The following is an 18,893-nucleotide window of genomic DNA, read 5'->3' as shown; positions in this document are numbered from 1 at the left end:
TTGGTTGAGCATCCAACTCTTGACTTTGCTTCAGGTCATGATCTCACGGTTCATGGGTTCGAGCCCCACATCGGGCTCTGCACTGACAGCTCAGGGCCTGGAGCCTCCTTGGGATTCTCTGTCTCCCCTCTCTCTGTCCCTACCCCGCTTACACACTTGCTTTCTCTCAAAATAAATAAAACTTAAAAGAAAAACAAGAGAGACAGACGTAGGCATCAGAAAGCCCACCGAGATCTGAAAGTGATAAGGTGACATGTGATGTGGTGACTGCTTTTTTGGGCAGATACAGCAGTCGTGTTTTGCAGGTCTACAAAAAAAACCAACCCACTTACCAGAAACGTCTGAATGACAACACTCAAATGGTTACGGAGAACCAACAGAACGATGTAGGGCAGGAAGCTGATCATGTACACCAGGCTAGTGCAGAGCGCAGCCGTGTTGGCTTGGCTGAAAAATGTGCTCAGGAAGTAACTCAGCATGACGACCGACACCGCGAAATCCAGGAGGAAGAGGAAGATGATACAGGCGTTGCTGTGCGCGAAGATGCCGCTCACTTTCAGAATGATGGCCAGGGCAGCACTGCTGATGGCCAGCATGGCCATGTTCTCCAGAAACCAGGCCAGGAAAAGGATGGTCGGGTGCACCCCCATCATCCGCACGTACTGTCAAGAGAAGGGAAACCAGAGTCGTGACCCGGGTCCTCGAGGAGGACCAGACCCGACCACAGGAAAGGCAAGGAGGCCAGCGCTGGATGCGGCCAGCTTGGAAATCAGTGGCTCAGTCGGTGAAGCGTCCGACTCTTGGTTTCAGCTCAGGGCATGATCTCACGGTTCGTGGGTTCAAGCCCCGCGTTAGGCTCTGTGCTGACAGTGCAGAGCCTGTTTGGGATTCTCTCTCTCTCTCTCTCTCTCTCTCTGCCCCTCCCCTGCTTGCTCTCTACCTCTCTCTCAAAATTACAAATAAACACGGAAATAAATAAGAAAACCAGTAAAATAAATAGGTGGACAATATGGAAAACAATAGTGCAAGTTCAAGTCAGAACTGAATGAGAACACTGCACTTTGCCACATGTCTCCTTCGCCTGAATAAGTAGGAGGCTGGTGGGTAGTGTGAGCCTCTCCTCCACAAGGTTGGCGTTCATCTGGTACTTTTTTTTTTTTTTACATTTTTTAATTGATTTTTGAAAGAGAGAAAGAGAGAGAGTGCAAGAGGGGGAGGGGAAGAGAGAGAGGGAGACAAAGAATCTGAAGCAGGTTCCAGGCTCTGAGCTGTCAGCACAGAGCCTGACGTGGGGCTCGAACCCGTGAACCGTGAGATCATGACCTGAGAGGAAGTCAGACACTTAACCGACTGAGCCACCCAAGCGCCCCCACCTGGTACTTTCATGAACTCTCCTTCTTAGAAGCAGTTTTGACGGTTTCAAATTTTAATGATATTAAAACAAAAATAACAAGGCTCCCCGTGAGGCAATCTAACCACACATCAAGTGGGAAGTGCACCCTTACGTCTTTCTGGGTTGTATAAAAATTGCTGAAGCAAACCATAAGAGACTCCTAAATACAGAGAAGAAACTGAGGGTGGATTGGGGGGGGGGCAGGGAGGGGGGAGAAGCGGGTGACAGTCATTGAGGAGGGCACTTGTTGGGATGAGCACTGGGTGTTGTATGTAACAACGAACTACAGGAATCTACCCCAAAAACCAAGAGCACACATTACACACTGTATGTTAGCCAATTTGACAATATATTATATTAAAAAAAAAGAAATGAAATTGCTGAATGAGCAACACTGGCTCCCGTCTTTGAACGTGGTGAGTCTGCCCTTGGGCCTCCTTCCATCTCCACAGGAAACACCTGTTGACTGGCAGAACGTCAGGCTTCAATGTGGAACATTTGCCTTGAGACCCCCGCCTCAGCTCGGCTGTGTCCAGGAACCCCAGCAGAGAGGAGGGCAAGCCAAACAGAGTCCGGGGTCAGTTATGGGAACAGGATTTGGCTCCAAAGCCCCGCCTCTCCTCCTGGCGTCCCAGGCAAGCAGTTGGGCTGATTACCTCTTCTATCTGGATCTCTCGCTCGTACACCAGCTTTCGGACCATGCTGGCCACAGACACCATCCACGTCAGCATCATGATCAGAGGGAAAAAGAAACCGACGTTGTTCAAGAATCTGCAAGGAAATAATCCAGTCGGCATCCGAGGGCAAGCACAGGGCTCTACCCAGAGTCAGGCTCACGTGTGGGTGCTTTTTTTTACATTGTCCGCGGAAGCTACAAGTCCTTTTAAGGAACACTCTCTCGTGTGGCCATTTCAACAGGCTTTTGACTTAGGACCACTGGCTCGTGCCCTGATTTAATACGCGTGCAACTCACAAAGGAGACACATGGGGTGGGAGGTCCCTGGAGCAGCCACTGTCGCCTGCCCCCAATCAGTCCTGACACCTTCCTGGGCAGAGGAGGTGCAAAGAAGGAAACCGGCCATTAACTCATGACTACAATTTCCCCCACGTAGTTGGGACCATTGTGTATCTGCAATCAATGATATCCATTGATCACAGATTATCACCTATATTATACATGAAAACTGATCGTTGAACGTCTCCCTGTCTCTTTCCCCAATGCTCACCTCCCACCCGCTCTAACCAGTTTTTTTTTTTCTTTTTTTTCGGTATCTTTTTTTTTAAGTTGATTTATTTATTTTGAGAGAGAGCATGAACACAGAAGGGACAGAGAGACAGGGAGAGAGAGAATCCCAAGCAGGCTCCATGCTGTCAGCACAGAGCCCCACGCAGGGCTCGAACTCATGAGCCGAAAGATGACGACCTGAGCTGAAATCGAGACGCTTAACCGACCGGGCCACCCGGGCGTCCCTTGACATGACCCCTGTCTAGAACACCCGTGACAGCCATGCCTCAATCCCAATGGGAACTTCTCCACTATTTTCCTTCTCGAGCTCTCAGCTGTGTCTGACACCGGTGACAGGTCCCTCCTTCCCTCCCTTTGTTCGCTTCCAGAACAACTTCCAGCTTTCTGTCAATCTCCTCTCTTTCCTCCACTGTGACTTCTCCTTTCCACATGGGATTCGCACCCCAACCCTGCACTCTGCCTCTTCCCCCTTACCCTCTGCGCTCGAGACCCACATGTTGTTATTATTTGATTCATCACCGAGGCCACCCAAAGGGGCAAGCCATTTTAGTGGACACGTGGTATGCAGACGAACCAGAGAGAAAGGCCCTGTCACAAAGGATCCTGCTTTCCACTGGGGGGTGGCGGCACTTAGCATAAGCCAGCACAAGGAGACACACGGCATAGTGTCAAATTTGTGAAAAACGGCTTCGGCCATGGTGGGAAAGGAGAAGATCCCAAATCAGGTAGTTGGCCAAGGTGTCTGTGGAGAACAGACAGAGGAAGCGGGCCCCACAGGAATCTGAAGGGACATGGCTCCAGGCAGAGGGGCAGCAGGTGCGAGGACGGGGGACAGTGGCGTGGGGGCAAGGCTCAGGGGTGGCCAAGGATGGTGTGGATTAGGACACGGAGGCGGGGGGGGGGGTGGCATGTTAGCTGGGGCCACATCATGCAAGGATTCCACATATCCGGGCGAGAGCCGACCAAAGGGTTCTGGAATGGGGAGAGGGAAAACAAAGAGGGGACATATCAGGTGTATGGATTTTAAAAAGACCACCGAATGCAGTGTAGACAGAGGAAAGCAGGGTTGCCGCAGTGTGGACAAGGCTGCCGGCGAAGATGCCGACCTGGAGACAGAACCCTCTGGCTGGGCCCCCACCCACCCCCAGACCTCCCCTTAGAGCGTTATCTCCAGGGTGGACCCTCGGCCCTTCGCACTGGACGGTGAGCCCGTCGGGGAGGGCCCCCCACTGCACTTTCTCTGCTTGGCAAAGGCCGGCCACATAGTGCAAGCCAAAAATATTTGTTCATGAAACCGTGAATGAGGACATAAAAGGGGGGTGGGGGTAACTTCTTCGTTTTTATCCATTTTTCTGCTTAAGACGACTATAGTGAGCGATCCACGGGGTGAATCACGTTTTAAAGCGAAATTATCAGTTCACTGGTAGGCTATACGGGCGACGGCATGTAGTCAACTCATGCGCTACTCGGTTTTGTGATTTTTCTAGGGATTTTGAGTCATTGTTTTTATAGTGTTTTATAGCAGGAAGTGCCCATATACTCTATACACCTGCCCATCTCACAAATGACATCTCTTCTCCCAGAGTAACCCAATTTGCCACAAAAATGAAGCTTGGATCACCTGGAAAGTTAAAAACAACGAATACAGAGCTTATGGGGGGGGGGGGGGGTGGGGGGGGAGGAAAAAAGTTCATGTCTGTTCATGAACTTTATCCTTTTTTACATAAAAACACTGGAATTGATGGCTGTTGACCTCTGTGCTTCCAGCACCGCGGGTCTTACAAAGGAGCCAATAAGCATCACACAAATGTTAAGATTCCGTGCGAGTTATTCCAGAAGTCACACGGAGTCAGGATTCTATGTGTGTCTGGGGCTAGGATGGCATGCCCCGTGGACCCCTGCACCCGTGTAAAGGAGAGTGTCATGAAAGGCTGGAAACTGAGTAAACCCAACTCTGGGGTTCTTGCAGCCACTACCCCAGACCCCAGACAATGCCCAGACGCTCTGCACATGCATGCCCGAGGGAGGCCACTGGGGAGGAGCTACATGGAAGGAGAGACCCCCGATACATGGCTATGTACCTCACCCTTTCCCAATCCGCTCCTGAAAACCAGTCCCGAGTCAACGCAAGAAGGGGAAAATGTTCATTCCACTTTTGACAAATGCTTGAAAGTACTGGAAACAGCTGCTAAAAATAATCAAGGTCAAGAAGGAGTCACACAAAAAAGTAGGTAAGAGATGAATGAGGCAAAACCCTACCCCCTGTAGACCTAGAAGTTCCCATCAACACTGCACTTTGTATCTTCATTTCTTCATTTGTCTTTAGTTTATCCTGAGAAAGTGAGAAAAAGCAGGAAGGGGAGAGAGAGAGAATCCCAAGCAGGCTCCGCACTGGCAGCACGGAGCCCGACACGGGGCTCGAACTCACGGACCACGAGATCATGACCTGAGCCGAAATCGAGAGTCGGACACTCAACTGACAGAGCCCCACGGGCGCCCCCAAACTGCACTGCCTACAGTCTAGGGGCATGATCTGAGGGCACAACACATGGAACAGGATGTGTCCAGTGGGTGCCAAGCTGCATGTGAAGGTGGGTGGTGTCTGGAGCCACTCTTGTGCCCAGACCCTATCTCCAGGGAAAGAGACGACAAGCGTTACACGAAGAAGACACGTATCTGCAGGAAGCGCTCGGTCCTTGGGGCCACGGAAAAGAGAGCCTCCGAGCTGTGTAGCCATTAACGTCACCTGGTGGTCACACTGACGGGACCCTCTTGCAAACAACCGGGCAGGAATACCCAATTCGTTCAAAACGATACCAAGCACAAATCCAGCACATCTATGTAAGGAATGCAGGTGGATGCGTCTCACAATTATTAACAAATGAAGACCTGCCCGAAAAGATGGCTACATTAAGCAGATGAAAATCGTCAACAGGGGCGCCTGGGTGGCTCAGTCGGTTGAGCTTCCGACTTCAGCTCAGGTCATGAGCTCGCAGTTCCCGAGTTCGAGCCCCGCGTCGGGCTCTGTGCTGACAGCTCAGAGCCTGGAGCCTGCTCCAGATTCTGTGTCTCCTTCCCTCTCTGACCCTCCCCCGTTCATGCTCTGTCTCTCTGTCTCAAAAATAAGTAAACATTAAAAAAAATTTTTTTTAAATCATGAATGTATTTGTTGCTATCAATTTCAAAAGATTCAGTAGGGCAATTCCCTACGTGAAAAGCACCCCACCGCAGAGCTGCTACAATTCAGTGAGGAGATGGCAAGACGGCAAGAAGGTCTGAAACATGAACTGGAAGAATGTGAGAATGTGGAAAGAAACAGCAGGAAAACAACAGCCGCCACACAAATGAGGACATAATTAGACAAAGCACAGGTCAAATCGATAACTGCACAAAACATAGTGAGGAACACGGAAAATTGACACACAACTAAAAGAAACAAATAAATTTTTTAAAAAGGTATTTTTTTTAATTAGGGAAATTTAGGGACACCTGGGTGGCTCAGTAAATTAAGCATCCGACTCTTGATTTTGGCTCAGGTCATGATCTCACGGTGCGTGAGTTCGAGCCCCACATTGGACTCCACGCTGACAGTGCAGAGCCTGCTTGAGATTCTCCCTCTTTCTCTCTGCCCCTGACCTGCTCGTGCTCTCCCTCTCCCTCAAAATATATAAACAAACTTACAAATAAATAAATAAGTAAGCAAATTGGGAAATTTTATGGCTAAGAAACACAAGGTAAAGAAATCTACGCAATTGAAGTCCCTGAAGAAGAAAAACCAAATACTGGAAGATAAGAAATTGGTAATGTTGGAAAACATCAAAAGTTTCCATACAAGAAAACTCAAATATACACATTGAAAAGTCTTATCTTGTGCCATGGAAAATTATTCTAGAATGGTCAACAGTGAAATGGATCCCACGAAATTGATTGAATTTTCAAGTTCCTACCAGGTTGCCAAAATTACCAGGTTCAGGAAAAGCAGGGAAATATCAAAGTGGCCTCAGACTGCTCCATAATCACATTCAAGGCCAAACATAACGGAGTTATTTCTACAAGATACTTGAGGAAATGGTGAGTCAAGGATTTCGTATCCAGCCAAGCTGCCTTTCAAATATAAATGCTGCAAAACGTTTTAAGTATGTAAGAAATCAGGTTAAATTATCTCATAAGCTCATCCAGGGGAAATTACTAGAAGACAAATGTTAGCCCACCCAAGGATGACCAGTAAATTGCAGTACGAGGGTAATGCTATGCAATGAATATGTGTTCCAATAAAAGTAAGACTAAAACAAAACTGGAAATTCAGATGACAAGACAGACTGGAAATGTTATGTCCCCTGAAATGCAGAAATGATACAACAGACAAAAATTGGCAGTTTAGGGGACGTGAGTCAGAGAGAAAGAATAAGTTGGTGAATGCCCAAATCAGGCTCTTTGTTCAACCATGACAGATGTAGAACATAAGCACAGACATCTTTCCTGGTACAATCCAAGATGTGGAGATAATATCAACTAAAATTGCATGATGGTGAGGAAAAAGTTAGTGATGGAAGAAGAGAAATTACTTCATTTTTATTTTGCATGGTAAAAATAAAAACAAAAGGTTGATTTTTTTTTTCAATGTTTATTTACTTTTGAGGAGAGAGAGAGAGAGAGAGAGAGAGAAAGGGAGAGAGAGTGTGAGCAGGGGGAGGACAGAGAGAGGGAGAGACACAGAACCCATAGCAAGCTCCAGGCTCTGAGTTGTCAGCATAGAACCCAATGTGGGGCTTGAACTCGTGAACTGCAAGATCATGACCTGAGCTGAACTCAGACGCTTAACCGACAGAGCCACCCAGGCACCCCAGAGGCTGACATTATTTATAGAATGTTCTCACTATAAGGTAACCACCAGAACAACAATAAATCATTACTAAATATGAGCAAAATTTAAAAGTGAAATTATAAAAAGAAATAAGTAAATTAAAAATATTTTAAACAAGGGGTGCCTGGGTTGCTCCATTGGTTAAGTGTCTGCCTTCAGCTCAGGTCATGATCTCTCGGTTCATGAGTTGAAGTCCCGCATCGGGCTCTCTGCTGTCAGTGGCGGAGCCTGCTTTGGATCCTCTGTCTCCCCCTCACCCCCCCTCCGTATTCCTCTGCTTGCTCTCTCTCAAAAAACTAACATCTAAAAAATAACTTAAAAAATATAAAAGCGAAATTATAAGTATAGAAAAATACTTAACTAGGAACACATATACATGAAACTTCACTTCATGCTATTGCACAGCTACCTTCACCCATATAAGAAGGTATATGAGACATACAAGAGACACATCTGAAACAAAAAGCTTCAGAAAAGTCTAAAATGAACAGAGGGGCAAAGGCACATCAAGCAAATCGGAATACAGAGGTGGAGGGGGAGAGAGAGAAAGAAAGGAAGGAAAAAAAGCAGCGGTCATCAATTTAATTTCATACGAGGTAGACTTACGTGCACAAAACATTAAATAGACTCAGAACACAATTATTCACAGTTGTGCACAGCATTCAAAAAGTCAACAACCCATAAATCTTTTACAAAAGTAGATTCTATATTACTTGATAGAGAAAAATGCTATTATTTCAAAATGTAGAAATGATAAAGACATCTTTTTCTTTTTAATTTTTTTTAATGTTTTTTATTTCTGAGAGATAGAGACAAAGCACGAGCAAGGGAGGGGCAGAGAGAGAGGAAGACACAGAATCTGATGCAGGCTCCAGGCTCCGAGCTTGTCAGCACAGAGCCCAACTCGGGGCTCAAACTCATGAACCATGAGATCATGACCTGAGCCGAAGTCGCTTGACTGACTGAGCCACCCAGGTGCCCCAAAGACAACATTTTCTGATGGCAATATAAAAGTTAGGGTCCATCAACAGAAGTTGGCAATTAGTGCATGATACAGTTTTGAGTGTCAATCTGATTTTAGAAATGCTATCACCAGATTAACTTTAATTTTTTTTTAAACCTTATTCATTTTGAGAGAGGGAGACAGAGCGCAAGCAAGATGGAGAGGGGCAGACAGAGAGAATCCCAAGCAGGCTCCACCCCAGCAGTGCAGAGCCCTAAGTGGGCTTAAAGCCATGAACCGTGAGATCATGACCTGAGCCAAAACCAAGAGTCAGATGCTTAACCACTGAGCCACCCAGGCGCCCCTATTTTCTTTTTCTTTTTCTTATCATAAGCACACTGAGTAACTCTGTGAACTCTTGAGGACTTCCACTCAAAAATTAAAAGACACTTGACTGAAACAGCTCTTGGGAAAAGAAGCCTACAGACATCCATATTCCACGTACGTAGAAAACAATGAATTTTTAGCTACACATCAGATTGAGGGGACACGGTTAAAATAGTGGTTGAAAGGAAAGTCATCATCTGAGGTAACTACATAAATTAAAGGAAAAAAAAGAACACTAAATATAATGAATTAGGTAGGGGTGCCCAGGTGGCTCGGTCAGTTAAGCGACAGACTTTGGTTCAGGTCATGATCTCATGGTTTGTGAGTTCAAGCCCCAAATCGGGTTCCACACTCTCTCCCTCTCTCTCTCTCTGCATCTGATGGGATTCTCTCTAACAAAAATAAAATAATAATTAAGAAGTGGCTTTATTAAAATAAATAAATATAACAAATTAAACACTGGTCTCAAATATCAAAGAAACAACACAATATATTGAAGGTACGGAAAGCGAGTAAGTAACAAACATAAAAGCACACGTCACAAATAAGTTAGAAAAGACAAAGAGAATCGATGAATGAAGTCCAAATATGCTTCCGTGAAGAAGAAAAACTGGACCAAGAACATACTGAAAGCACATAATGAATTTTTTTTAAAACTCCAGTGCCAGGCTGGCTCAGCAGGGAGAGCATGTGACTCTAGATCTCAGGGCTGTAAGTTCGAGCCCCATGTTGGGTATAGAGTTTACTTTAAAACATTAAAAAATTAGGGGTGCCTGGGTGGCTCAGTTGGTTAAGCATCCAACTTAGCCTCAGGTCATGATCTCACGGTCTGTGAGTTCGAGCCCCGCATCAGGCTCTGTGCTGACAGCTCAGAGCCTGCTTCGGATTCTGTGTCTCCCTCTCTCTCTGCCCCTCCCCCACTCGCGTTTTAGCTCTCTCTCAAAAAAAAAATTGTTTTTTTTAATTAAAAATCAAAAACAAACCTCTGGGAGGGAAAGCGTGTCAGAGGCACAAGCACAGTGGGCAGAGGAGGGGGAAGAAGTTTCGATGGGCTGCCTGGCTTCTCCTCGCCAGCACCTCATCGCGGGGGAGGCTGGATGGCAAGCTGATGGCTCCCGGCTTCCACCGACCTCCACACTGGGTGACAAGGTCTGACGGGGCCCTTTGACGCTCCCCCTCAGGGCCTCCACAGAGGAGGGGACACTGCCTTCCTGTGGTCCTCCTGTCCCCCGAGCTGCAAGCCTCCCGCAGGCAGGGATGACACCTTTTCCCGGGTCCACGAATGCCAGTCGACCACTGTGCCTGACACGTGGCAGGTGCTGGACCTGTCGTTTTCCAAAGAAGAACGAGCACGGGCTCTTGGCAAGATTCACGATGTCGAGCATGTGAAGTACATATCGCCACGACAACGCATGGAGGACTGGTCCCCAAACAAAACAGAACAGAATACAACCGCAATGTATCAGAAGAAGGAAGGAAGTAGGATTTCTCTTGATAATCATTGGCTTATAAAGCTAACAATTTAAAAAAAAAAAAAAAGGAACAAGAAACACATTAAAGCGAGAGAGGCCAGAATAGGATGTTCATCCGCTCCTGCTGTCCAGACAGCAAAAATCAAACAAGTAGGTTCCAGATCCTTCCGTGTATTGATCCCTACTCTGGAACCCACACAAAAGCCCTATCAGTAAATGCTTGCAAATAGGAAATCAAAAGCTCGTATTTATGTAAGCCTCCTTAAGAGGACACTTTGATCTTCCTAAACATTGTCACCAGCTCTTTTTCTGAAGGGGACAAATGCTTGACTTACATTCTAATGACCCCTTGCTAACAGTGTTTTCTCTGTGGCTTGTCTCTATTAGCACATCCAGTGAGCTCAAAGACGGAAAAGTGATGAGCACGTTAGACCAAAGTCACACGTAGCGAAAGAACCACAGAATCATCGGCTTCTGTTTTTCTCACTGGAGATGCACGACTAGAGATACACACTGGTGGTCAATTTCCAGACCCCACACCCCTCCCCCACGTCAGCCCAGCCTCTGCCCACTGCCCCCCTCTGGGCCTTCCCTCAGCGCCCCCCACGCCACATCCCAGGAGGATGTCGGGCCCAGAAGCCCGCAAGGCGGCTGCTGAGGGGAAGGACCAGCACCTGTCTTACCCTCCCATCCCCTCTCTGCTCTCTCTGGGAGACTCAGGCCAGTCGGCTGAGGTCCGGCCAAGGTCCCACGCCTGCTGGCCAGCTCTGTTTGCATTCCTTCCCCAGCACAGTGGCTGCGGGCCGTGACTGGTGACCGAATGGGGAGGGTGGCAGGTGGGGCCCCTGAGGCTCACATTTACTCTGTGTCCTCCAACCTGCGCCAGACATATGCACGCCGGGTGTCGGTGAGGGAAGGGGGATTTGAGGTCCATTCTTTGCTTTCTTTTTCTTTTTTTAATATTTATTTATTCAGGGGAGAGTGCAAGTGGGGGCTCTGTGCTGCCAGCCTACTAGCAGCGAGCCCAACGTGGGGCTCGAACTCACAGACCGCGAGATCATGACCTAAGCCAAAGTCAGACGTTCAAACAACCAAGCCGCCCAGGTGTCCCATTCCTCGCTGTTCCAAGTTTGGTAACTCTCAAGAAGGTCAGGGAGAAGGAAGGGTGCCCACAGGCATGCCTCCTCTCTGCACACTGCACCACCCAGAAAAGCAATCCCACCTTGGCTCTGAACACGGTACCTGGAGGAATATCTGAGCAGGGAGGTCTGCCCAGAGGGGCATGGGCAGCCGGGGGGTACCCAGCCCGCTCACCGGCCTGGTCTTGTCCCCTTCCCAGGTGGGGTTCAGCACATCCAAGCCAGGGAGGTAGACAGGCGGCCAGTTAGCAACCCCATTCCCGGTGACGATCTTGAGCAACCAAAGTGTCAAATCACGGCTCAAGGTCTGAGACCAGCCAGACCTGGTGCTCAAATGCAGCTTTTTCAGGCCAGTGCCCTTGTGATTCCAAGAGTGAGATTCTAAGGGGATCGCAAATGCTTGAAAGCCATCATAGCATTAGAAAGGGACCCAGCATGCATAAGGAGCCAACTCTTGGAACTGTAACTCAGACTCTGGGGACAAAAACCCTCTTCATCAAGCCCTCCTATTAAAAGCGCTCCTAATTCAAAGGTCTGAGCACACAATCCCAGCTTGGGGGGCTGGGGACTCCCCCACCACTGAGCAATTCTCGGGCACCAGCCGGTGTCCTACAGTGCAACTCAGTTGTGACACGACCTGAAGGTGGCGTCACATCCCACAGGTCAAGGGCTCAGTCCCACAAGCCCGCGTGGTGCACCCACACACTCCAACACACACACACACACACACACACACACACACACACACACGCACACACATGTTCCTCTGAAACCCTTTGCAAATCCAGGTACTCTGATGACCTATGGTTAAAAAGAAAGCCACAGGAGTGCCTGGGTGGCTCAGTTGGTTAAGCGTTTCAGCTCAGGTTCATGATCTCACAGTTCATGGGATGGAGCCCCCCCTCCCTCTCCCCCCCCCCCCACCGCGTTGGGCTTTGCAATCACAGTGCGGATTCTGCTTGAAATTCTCTCTCCCTATTTCTCTGTCCCTCCCTTGACCCTTCCCTATCTCTCTCTCTTTCTCAAAATAAATTAAAAAACATTTATAAAAAAAAGAAAAGTAAGCAAGCCACAGACCCTGGGTAGAGTCACTTGCCTCCAGGAACTCAAACTAAGACTTAATTGTCATTTCAATTTCTTCAAGAGTGGGATTTTAAGTCAATCAATCAGGACTTTTCTGATCTGCACCAATGACATAATCGGTCACAAAGGCCCTTTCTTCCCAGAGGAAGTTGAGGTGATCCACCTAATGAGACGCCCAGCCCTTCCCCTAAGGGAGGTAACAATCCTTTCTTTCCTTTGGGGATGAGTGCTCGCCCAGCCTCCCTTCCCAGAAACACTTTCCATTTTGGGCAGCATTCCAGAGCTGCCCTCCCCTTGCTACAAGGGATGCTGCCCGATCGGGAATCACTTCATAAAGCCAACTAGGTCTTCAAAATACAAGGCTGAATTTTGTTTTTCAACGTGATAAACCAGAGGCTCCCACGACCCCTCCCTGGGTTTGGCGAACTGGCCGGAGCCGCTCACAGGACTCGGGGGACAGATCGCTCACTAGATCGCTGGTCTGTTGTAAAAGGATTAAGTCAGGAACAGAGGGAAGGGAGAGCTGCCCAGGGCGCGGATGGGGAGGGGGCGCCGAGCTCCCTGCCGCCCGGGGCCCACTGTCCCCCCCATCTCCACGTGCTCACCAACCTAGAAGCTCTCGGGACCCGTCTGTTGGGTTTTATGGGGGTGTCATTACAGGAGCCTGATTGATGAAATCATCGGCCATTGGTGATGGATCCAACCTGCAGCCCCTCCTCCTGAGGTCAAGGGGTGGGGCTCCCGAGGCCAGGGGGTGGGGCTGACAGTTCCGCCCCTGGAACCACGTGGGCGGCCCCCCTGCAGCCCTTCCTCCTGAGGTCAGGAGGTGGGGCCGATAGCCCCGCCCCTGTGACCACGTGGGCGGTCTCCCTGGCAACCAGCCCCCATCCTCAGGTTCTTTCCAAACTCCCCTCATTAACACAAGGGACACCTTTCTGGTCCTCCACTTAGGCAACCCCTTAAGGAGCTGGGCGCAGGTGCCCTAAACAGGAGGAACACCCACACCTGTGCCCGAGGCCAGCTGGCAGCCAGCTGGGACCACCCGCTCAGGTCACTGTCACAGCCCATTGGCGCCTCCCCCGGGCTCTGAACACACAGCGTCTACTGCCCTAAGCAGTTTCTTGTGCTCAAGGGCCCTCCGTTCCTCACCTCCGCAGCCCTCCCAGCACCTAGAAAACTGCATGCCATACGGTGATGTGAACAAAATACAACGTCTGCTGGGAGAATGAATTGGGGGAAGAAACTCGCCTTGTTTCTAAACGAGGACTTTGGCTGGGACGCCTCATTGCACAGAACTGCCCCTTTGATTATATGACAGTCAGCATCTCTGTCCGCAGGCACTAAGACTCAGGCCATCAGAACACCCCTAACCGGCACACACCCAGAGTTAACAACGGCCGAACCCCGGGGTCCGATGAAAACATAAGAAAATATAAGGCAGCCGTTCACAGACGGAGTGAAGTGACAGCTGAGTGACCAAGGTGTAGACACAGAATCCCACATAAAATGCTTAAAAGTGGTGATGCATAGCTCCCGGGGGAGTGAAGGGCATTCAGGGGGCATGAGACCCCGCGAAGAATAACTGACCCGTCTCAGCCTCCATTTTTTCAGCTATATTTATCTTATAAGGTTCCCTCCAAGGATGAATGAGATGTGTGTGAACGTGTGACACACTTTTAAGAGAAGCATTATCACGGGCACTGGTGACGTGGAAAAATACAGGGAACATTGGATAAAACGTCACCTGGGGTTTGAACAAAACACCTGTCTCCCAGGCAGGGCGAGGAGCCCATCTGAGCTTTCATGGGCACGAGAAAGGATACAAAACTACTTCTTGTGCTCCCCACTCTGGATGGTGTCACCAACCAATTCCACACAATCCGTCCCTCGGGGACACGGAGGGGAGCCCGGGTCTCTGGGCCCCACGGGTCATCAGGAAGGTGGATTTCTACCGCAAATAAGAGCCATTCACCAAATATAAGACAGAGGGGCTTAATTAGTTCAGGTGAAGTAAATCCCCAGGAAAAGAAGCAAGAAAAATGTGTACAGTGAGGGGCCTCAGGCCAGTCAGCGGGGGATCGGGCTGATTTCTTCCGGAGGCAGCAAGCATCCCTGTCGGCCCGTCACTCTGGACTTCTCCCGGGACACATCAGAGTCCAGACGCAGGGAGGCCGGCCATCACTCAGGCAGGGGACACTCTGGTCTGCCCCTGCTCCTGCAGGACCCCCTCCAAACTGAAGGCACTAAGGCCCCGGAGGGAAGAGCACAGCTCTTTCAGGGAAACCTTCTTTTTGTGTATAAAACAATCCAGGAGTACTGATGCGGTTTTCCTGTTTCTGAAAACCTTTCAATGAAGTTGCCTCACTCTCTGGGGCAATGAATGAACACTGGACTTTGTACTCATGAAGTCGGCCAGGGCTCCACTGGGGAATTGTCCTGTGATGACCCCCCGGGGAAGCTCAGGGCTGAGAGGAGCCTCAAGTAGTCAAGGGTCCTGATCCGCCCAAGTCTGCAAATCCCAGGGGAACATTTCCCAGTGCACGCCCCTCAGAACAGCACTTCCTTGGGCTGCTGGCCAATAGTGGATGAGAGGTGGGAGGGAGGAGGGGGACAGAGGGAGGGAGGAGAAAAATGGGGGAGGGAGGGAGGGAGGGAGGGAAGGAAAGAGGAGGAGGAGGGAGGGAGGAGGGTGGGGGAGGAGCATGGAGAGGAGGGAGGGGGTAGGAAAGGAGGGAGAGCTGTGTTCCCAGAAGGCGGAACTGCCTACGTAAATCAACTTGAGCAGACTTCATTACCATGGACACAGTGCCCTTGTGTGCAGGGGCCCCTCCTGTTAAGACCTCCTCCCCCAGCTGTCTTCTGCCCAAATTCCCTGGTAGCCACCACCGGCTTCTCCTTACCCCCACACACAGCAGGCTCCTAGCTGGTCTGCACTCAAGTCTCCAGCTGTCCCCTCCCCCCTCCAGCCTCCTCTGGGCCCCCCACACTGGCCACCATCCTGAGGAGGGCCCCAGTGACCCTCTATCCCACCTGGGAGCCACGCTGGCCACTCTGCAGGCCCCAGACCCCTCCCAGCCCTCACCCTGGCCCCAGGGTGCTTTCTCCAGCCCTGTCCCAGAGCCCTGTCCCTGCCGAGGGCCCGCCTTGTTCCTCTGTAGGCACTCCCACCGCAATGGTGCCATCCAGTCCATCCATCAGATGCTGACGACCCCCTGGACTGCCTCCTACTCAACATGTCACCAGGGTTCCAAAGGCACCCAGACGGGTCCCCACCCAGCCGCTATCCCCATCCCCCAACCTTCTCCACCCAAAGGCCCAGCACCTCACCGTCCACGCCCTTGGACAAAAATCATCCGTGTGGATGTCTCTCAGTCACACCCTCCCCGTCTGCCGCCTCCCTTCTGAAAGCAACCAGAATCTGACCACTTTCCACCTCGGTCCCTGCTCTCGCCCTTGCACACCGTGCCCTCTGCTCGGGGCCTCTTCACACACCTGCCCCAGGGCCCTTGCCCTAGCTGGCCACTCCTCTGGCCTAGAACACATTTTCCTGTGCTTCTATAACTCTTCCAGTTGGTCCTCTGCTAAGAAAGAGACGACAGGGGGGCACCCAGGTGGCTCAGTGGGTTGAGTGACCAACTTCGGCTCAAGTCATGATCTCAAGGTGTGCGAGTTCAAGCCCCGCGTCGGGCTCGCTGCTGTCAGTGCTGAGCCCGCTTCTGATCCTCTGTCTCCTTCTCTCTCTTCCCCTCCCCCACTTGTGCGCTCTCTCAAAAATAAAAATAATAATAAGTGAAACAGAAAGAGACAACAGACCCAGAACAGTCACTTGTGCCGAGCCCCACATTGGCAAACCAAGACTCAAAGCTTAGCCTAAGTGTAGTTCCAACTCACCAGGAATGTGTGTAAACTGTAACCAGTCAACTGAAATTACCTGCGGGGCAAGACTGCGACTGTCCCCACAGACCCCTTCCGCTCCCCTGGGAGGGCGGCCTTGCCCGAAACTATCCATTCTTTGCCAATCATTTCCTTGAACACCCTCCTTTGCCTTTAAAAGCCTTTCCTGGGGCGCCTGGGTGGCGCAGTTGGTTGAGCGTCCGACTTCAGCCAGGTCACGATCTCGCGGTCCGTGAGTTCGAGCCCCGCGTCGGGCTCTGGGCTGATGGCTCGGAGCCTGGAGCCTGTTTCCGATTCTGTGTCTCCCTCTCTCTCTGCCCCTCCCCCGTTCATGCTCTGTCTCTCTCTGTCCCAAAAAAAATAAATAAACGTTGAAAATAATAATAATAATAATAAAAGCTTTTCCTTTCCTCCAGCTCTGGGAGCTTTGTATTTGCCAAAAGGGAAGATGCCTGATTCAGGAACCCTCCAACAAAGCCCATTTGATCTTTAATTAATTTACTCAGTGGAATTTTTCGCGTTCAACAGACTGAATGTCACCTTCTTGGCAGGGCTGACCCTAACCACATTAATGATTCCTCTGGCCACCCTGGCCTTACACCTGCTCCTCTCTTACTACCTTCCAGTATTCAATTCAAGCTTCTCCTTTATTGTATGTGTAGACCCCCATGTCCCTGAACTCAGTCACGAGAGCAGGGATTTCTACCTGTCCCTTCACTGACACACCCAGGTCTGGGGACTGACAAATGGTACACATATATAGTTGAATAAATGAGCACATTAACGGCAATATAACTTATTCCGCACATAGCAGGGAGCCACTAAAAATTTCGCACAAGTGTGCTCTGTGGTCTACACCGGGCTGCCCAGTGATCGCTCAGGTGGCCAAGCGCCAGGATCTTAGATCTCAACTGTGCCTCAGCCTCCTATAGGTTCACCCAGCCCTGCAGATACAGACGCTTTCTAGGACTAGAAATAAAAGAAGGGTATGTGGTGATGAGAGCCTCAAAGACTTAAATCTCTCAGTCAAGGAGAATATTTCTTCACCTCCTTCAAAGACTTCCGAGAAACGGTGCTGTGCTGTCCCAGGGAGGGAATAGTAACACTGAATCCATGACCCAGGATCTCGGCAGGACACTCGGCTCCCTCAGCCCAAGGCGGGAATGTTTCGACCCAAGTGTCCATCGATAGACAGACAAGATGGGGTATGGATACAGCGGAATATTACTGGGCCATAGAAAAGGATGCGCTCTCGCCATTCGTGACAACACGGAAGGACCTAGGGAGTATAACACTAAGTGGAATACGCCAGACAGAGAACGACAAATACCACGTGATCTTGCTTCCCTGTGGAATCTGCAAAACCAAAGTAAACAAACAAACAAACAATGGCAGAAACACAGAAACAGAAGCATAAAGACAGACCGAGCTGGTGGTTGCCAGAGGTGGGGGATGGGTGGCGCAGATGACGAGATAAAGACGCACAAGCTTCCAGTTATAAACCAAGTAGTCAGGGAGACAAAAAGCACGGCGTAGGGAATGGAGTCGGTAATAGTGCGGTCACATACGGTGACAAACGGGAAGTACCGTTAACGTGGTGGGCGCTGGGCTGTGTCCAGCACTGCTGAGTCCCTGTGTTCTACGCCTGGAACCGACGTACCACCGTATGTCAGCTACACTTCCAGACAGAAAAAGGAAAGGGACTCTCGCGGGGCTCTCGGCTCACTCCAGCCCGAGGCCCGAATGTGTCTAGTCCACAAGAACTTACCTTCGCGGGGTGAAAGGGCACATCTTCGCGACCCTACCCGGCCTCAGTCCCACCCCATCACCAAGCCCGTTAGCCAAGCACCAGGGACCTGGCAGGCCACCTCCGCCTCGACAATAAGCTGTTTGCAGAAATGTGTATCGTTCTTCTCAACACACCCTCCTGGGGGCCACCCTGCGTCTGGGGAGACGAATCGAACCCCAGCTTCATCCTGCGAACAGGACCGGAGGGAGTCTGCACGTTGTACCCGTACGCACAGGGCCCCTCTTCCAGGAGACGGTCGACAGCATGCTTAAGAGCTACAAAGAGGCTTTCAGAATGCAACCTTCCCGAGATTCGGCTAAAAAGAGAGCATCGTAAAGAGTCGATTTCTGGAAACAGGTCATTAACCCCACAAGGCCCTGGAATTTGGGCTGCGGTGAGGTTTGGTGCATGACGCTTTGCCAGGAACAGTCGTTCCCTCGATTTCTGCTCTTGGTGCCAATGCCTCCCAGAAAAATAATTCAGGAGAAGAGCGATGGCAGAAAATGTTCAAAGCTGACACACGATCATCGCCCCGAAAGGATCGCCCCTTTCTTTTACAAAGAAGGAGGTTAAGGGCCACCTGGGTGGCTCCGTCGGTTAAGCGTCCAACTTCTGCTCAGGTCGTGATCTCACAATTCGTGGATTCGAGCCCCATGTCGGGCTCTGTGCTGACAGCTCAGAGC

The 18,893-nt window shown here is 50.2% G+C and overlaps 1 protein-coding gene across 1 annotated transcript in view; it reads right to left on the bottom strand.

Annotated features, from left to right (window-relative positions):
* Window positions 1-18,893, bottom strand: part of ABCA13 (ATP binding cassette subfamily A member 13) — a 412,425-nt gene that overhangs the window by 229,829 nt on the left and 163,703 nt on the right. Inside the window, exons 32-33 of the mRNA XM_040455040.1 lie at window positions 2,050-2,164; window positions 333-662 (exon numbers count right to left, since the gene is read on the bottom strand). Of these exons, the coding sequence (XP_040310974.1) occupies window positions 333-662; window positions 2,050-2,164 (445 nt within the window). The remainder of the gene's footprint in view (window positions 1-332; window positions 663-2,049; window positions 2,165-18,893) is intronic.

This window comes from Herpailurus yagouaroundi, unplaced genomic scaffold (genome assembly GCF_014898765.1).
Source record: "Herpailurus yagouaroundi ecotype Mexico unplaced genomic scaffold, PumYag 214, whole genome shotgun sequence".
NCBI lineage: Eukaryota > Metazoa > Chordata > Mammalia > Carnivora > Felidae > Herpailurus > Herpailurus yagouaroundi.
Note: the sequence above shows the minus strand (reverse complement) of the source record. Positions and strands in the feature narration are given on the sequence as shown.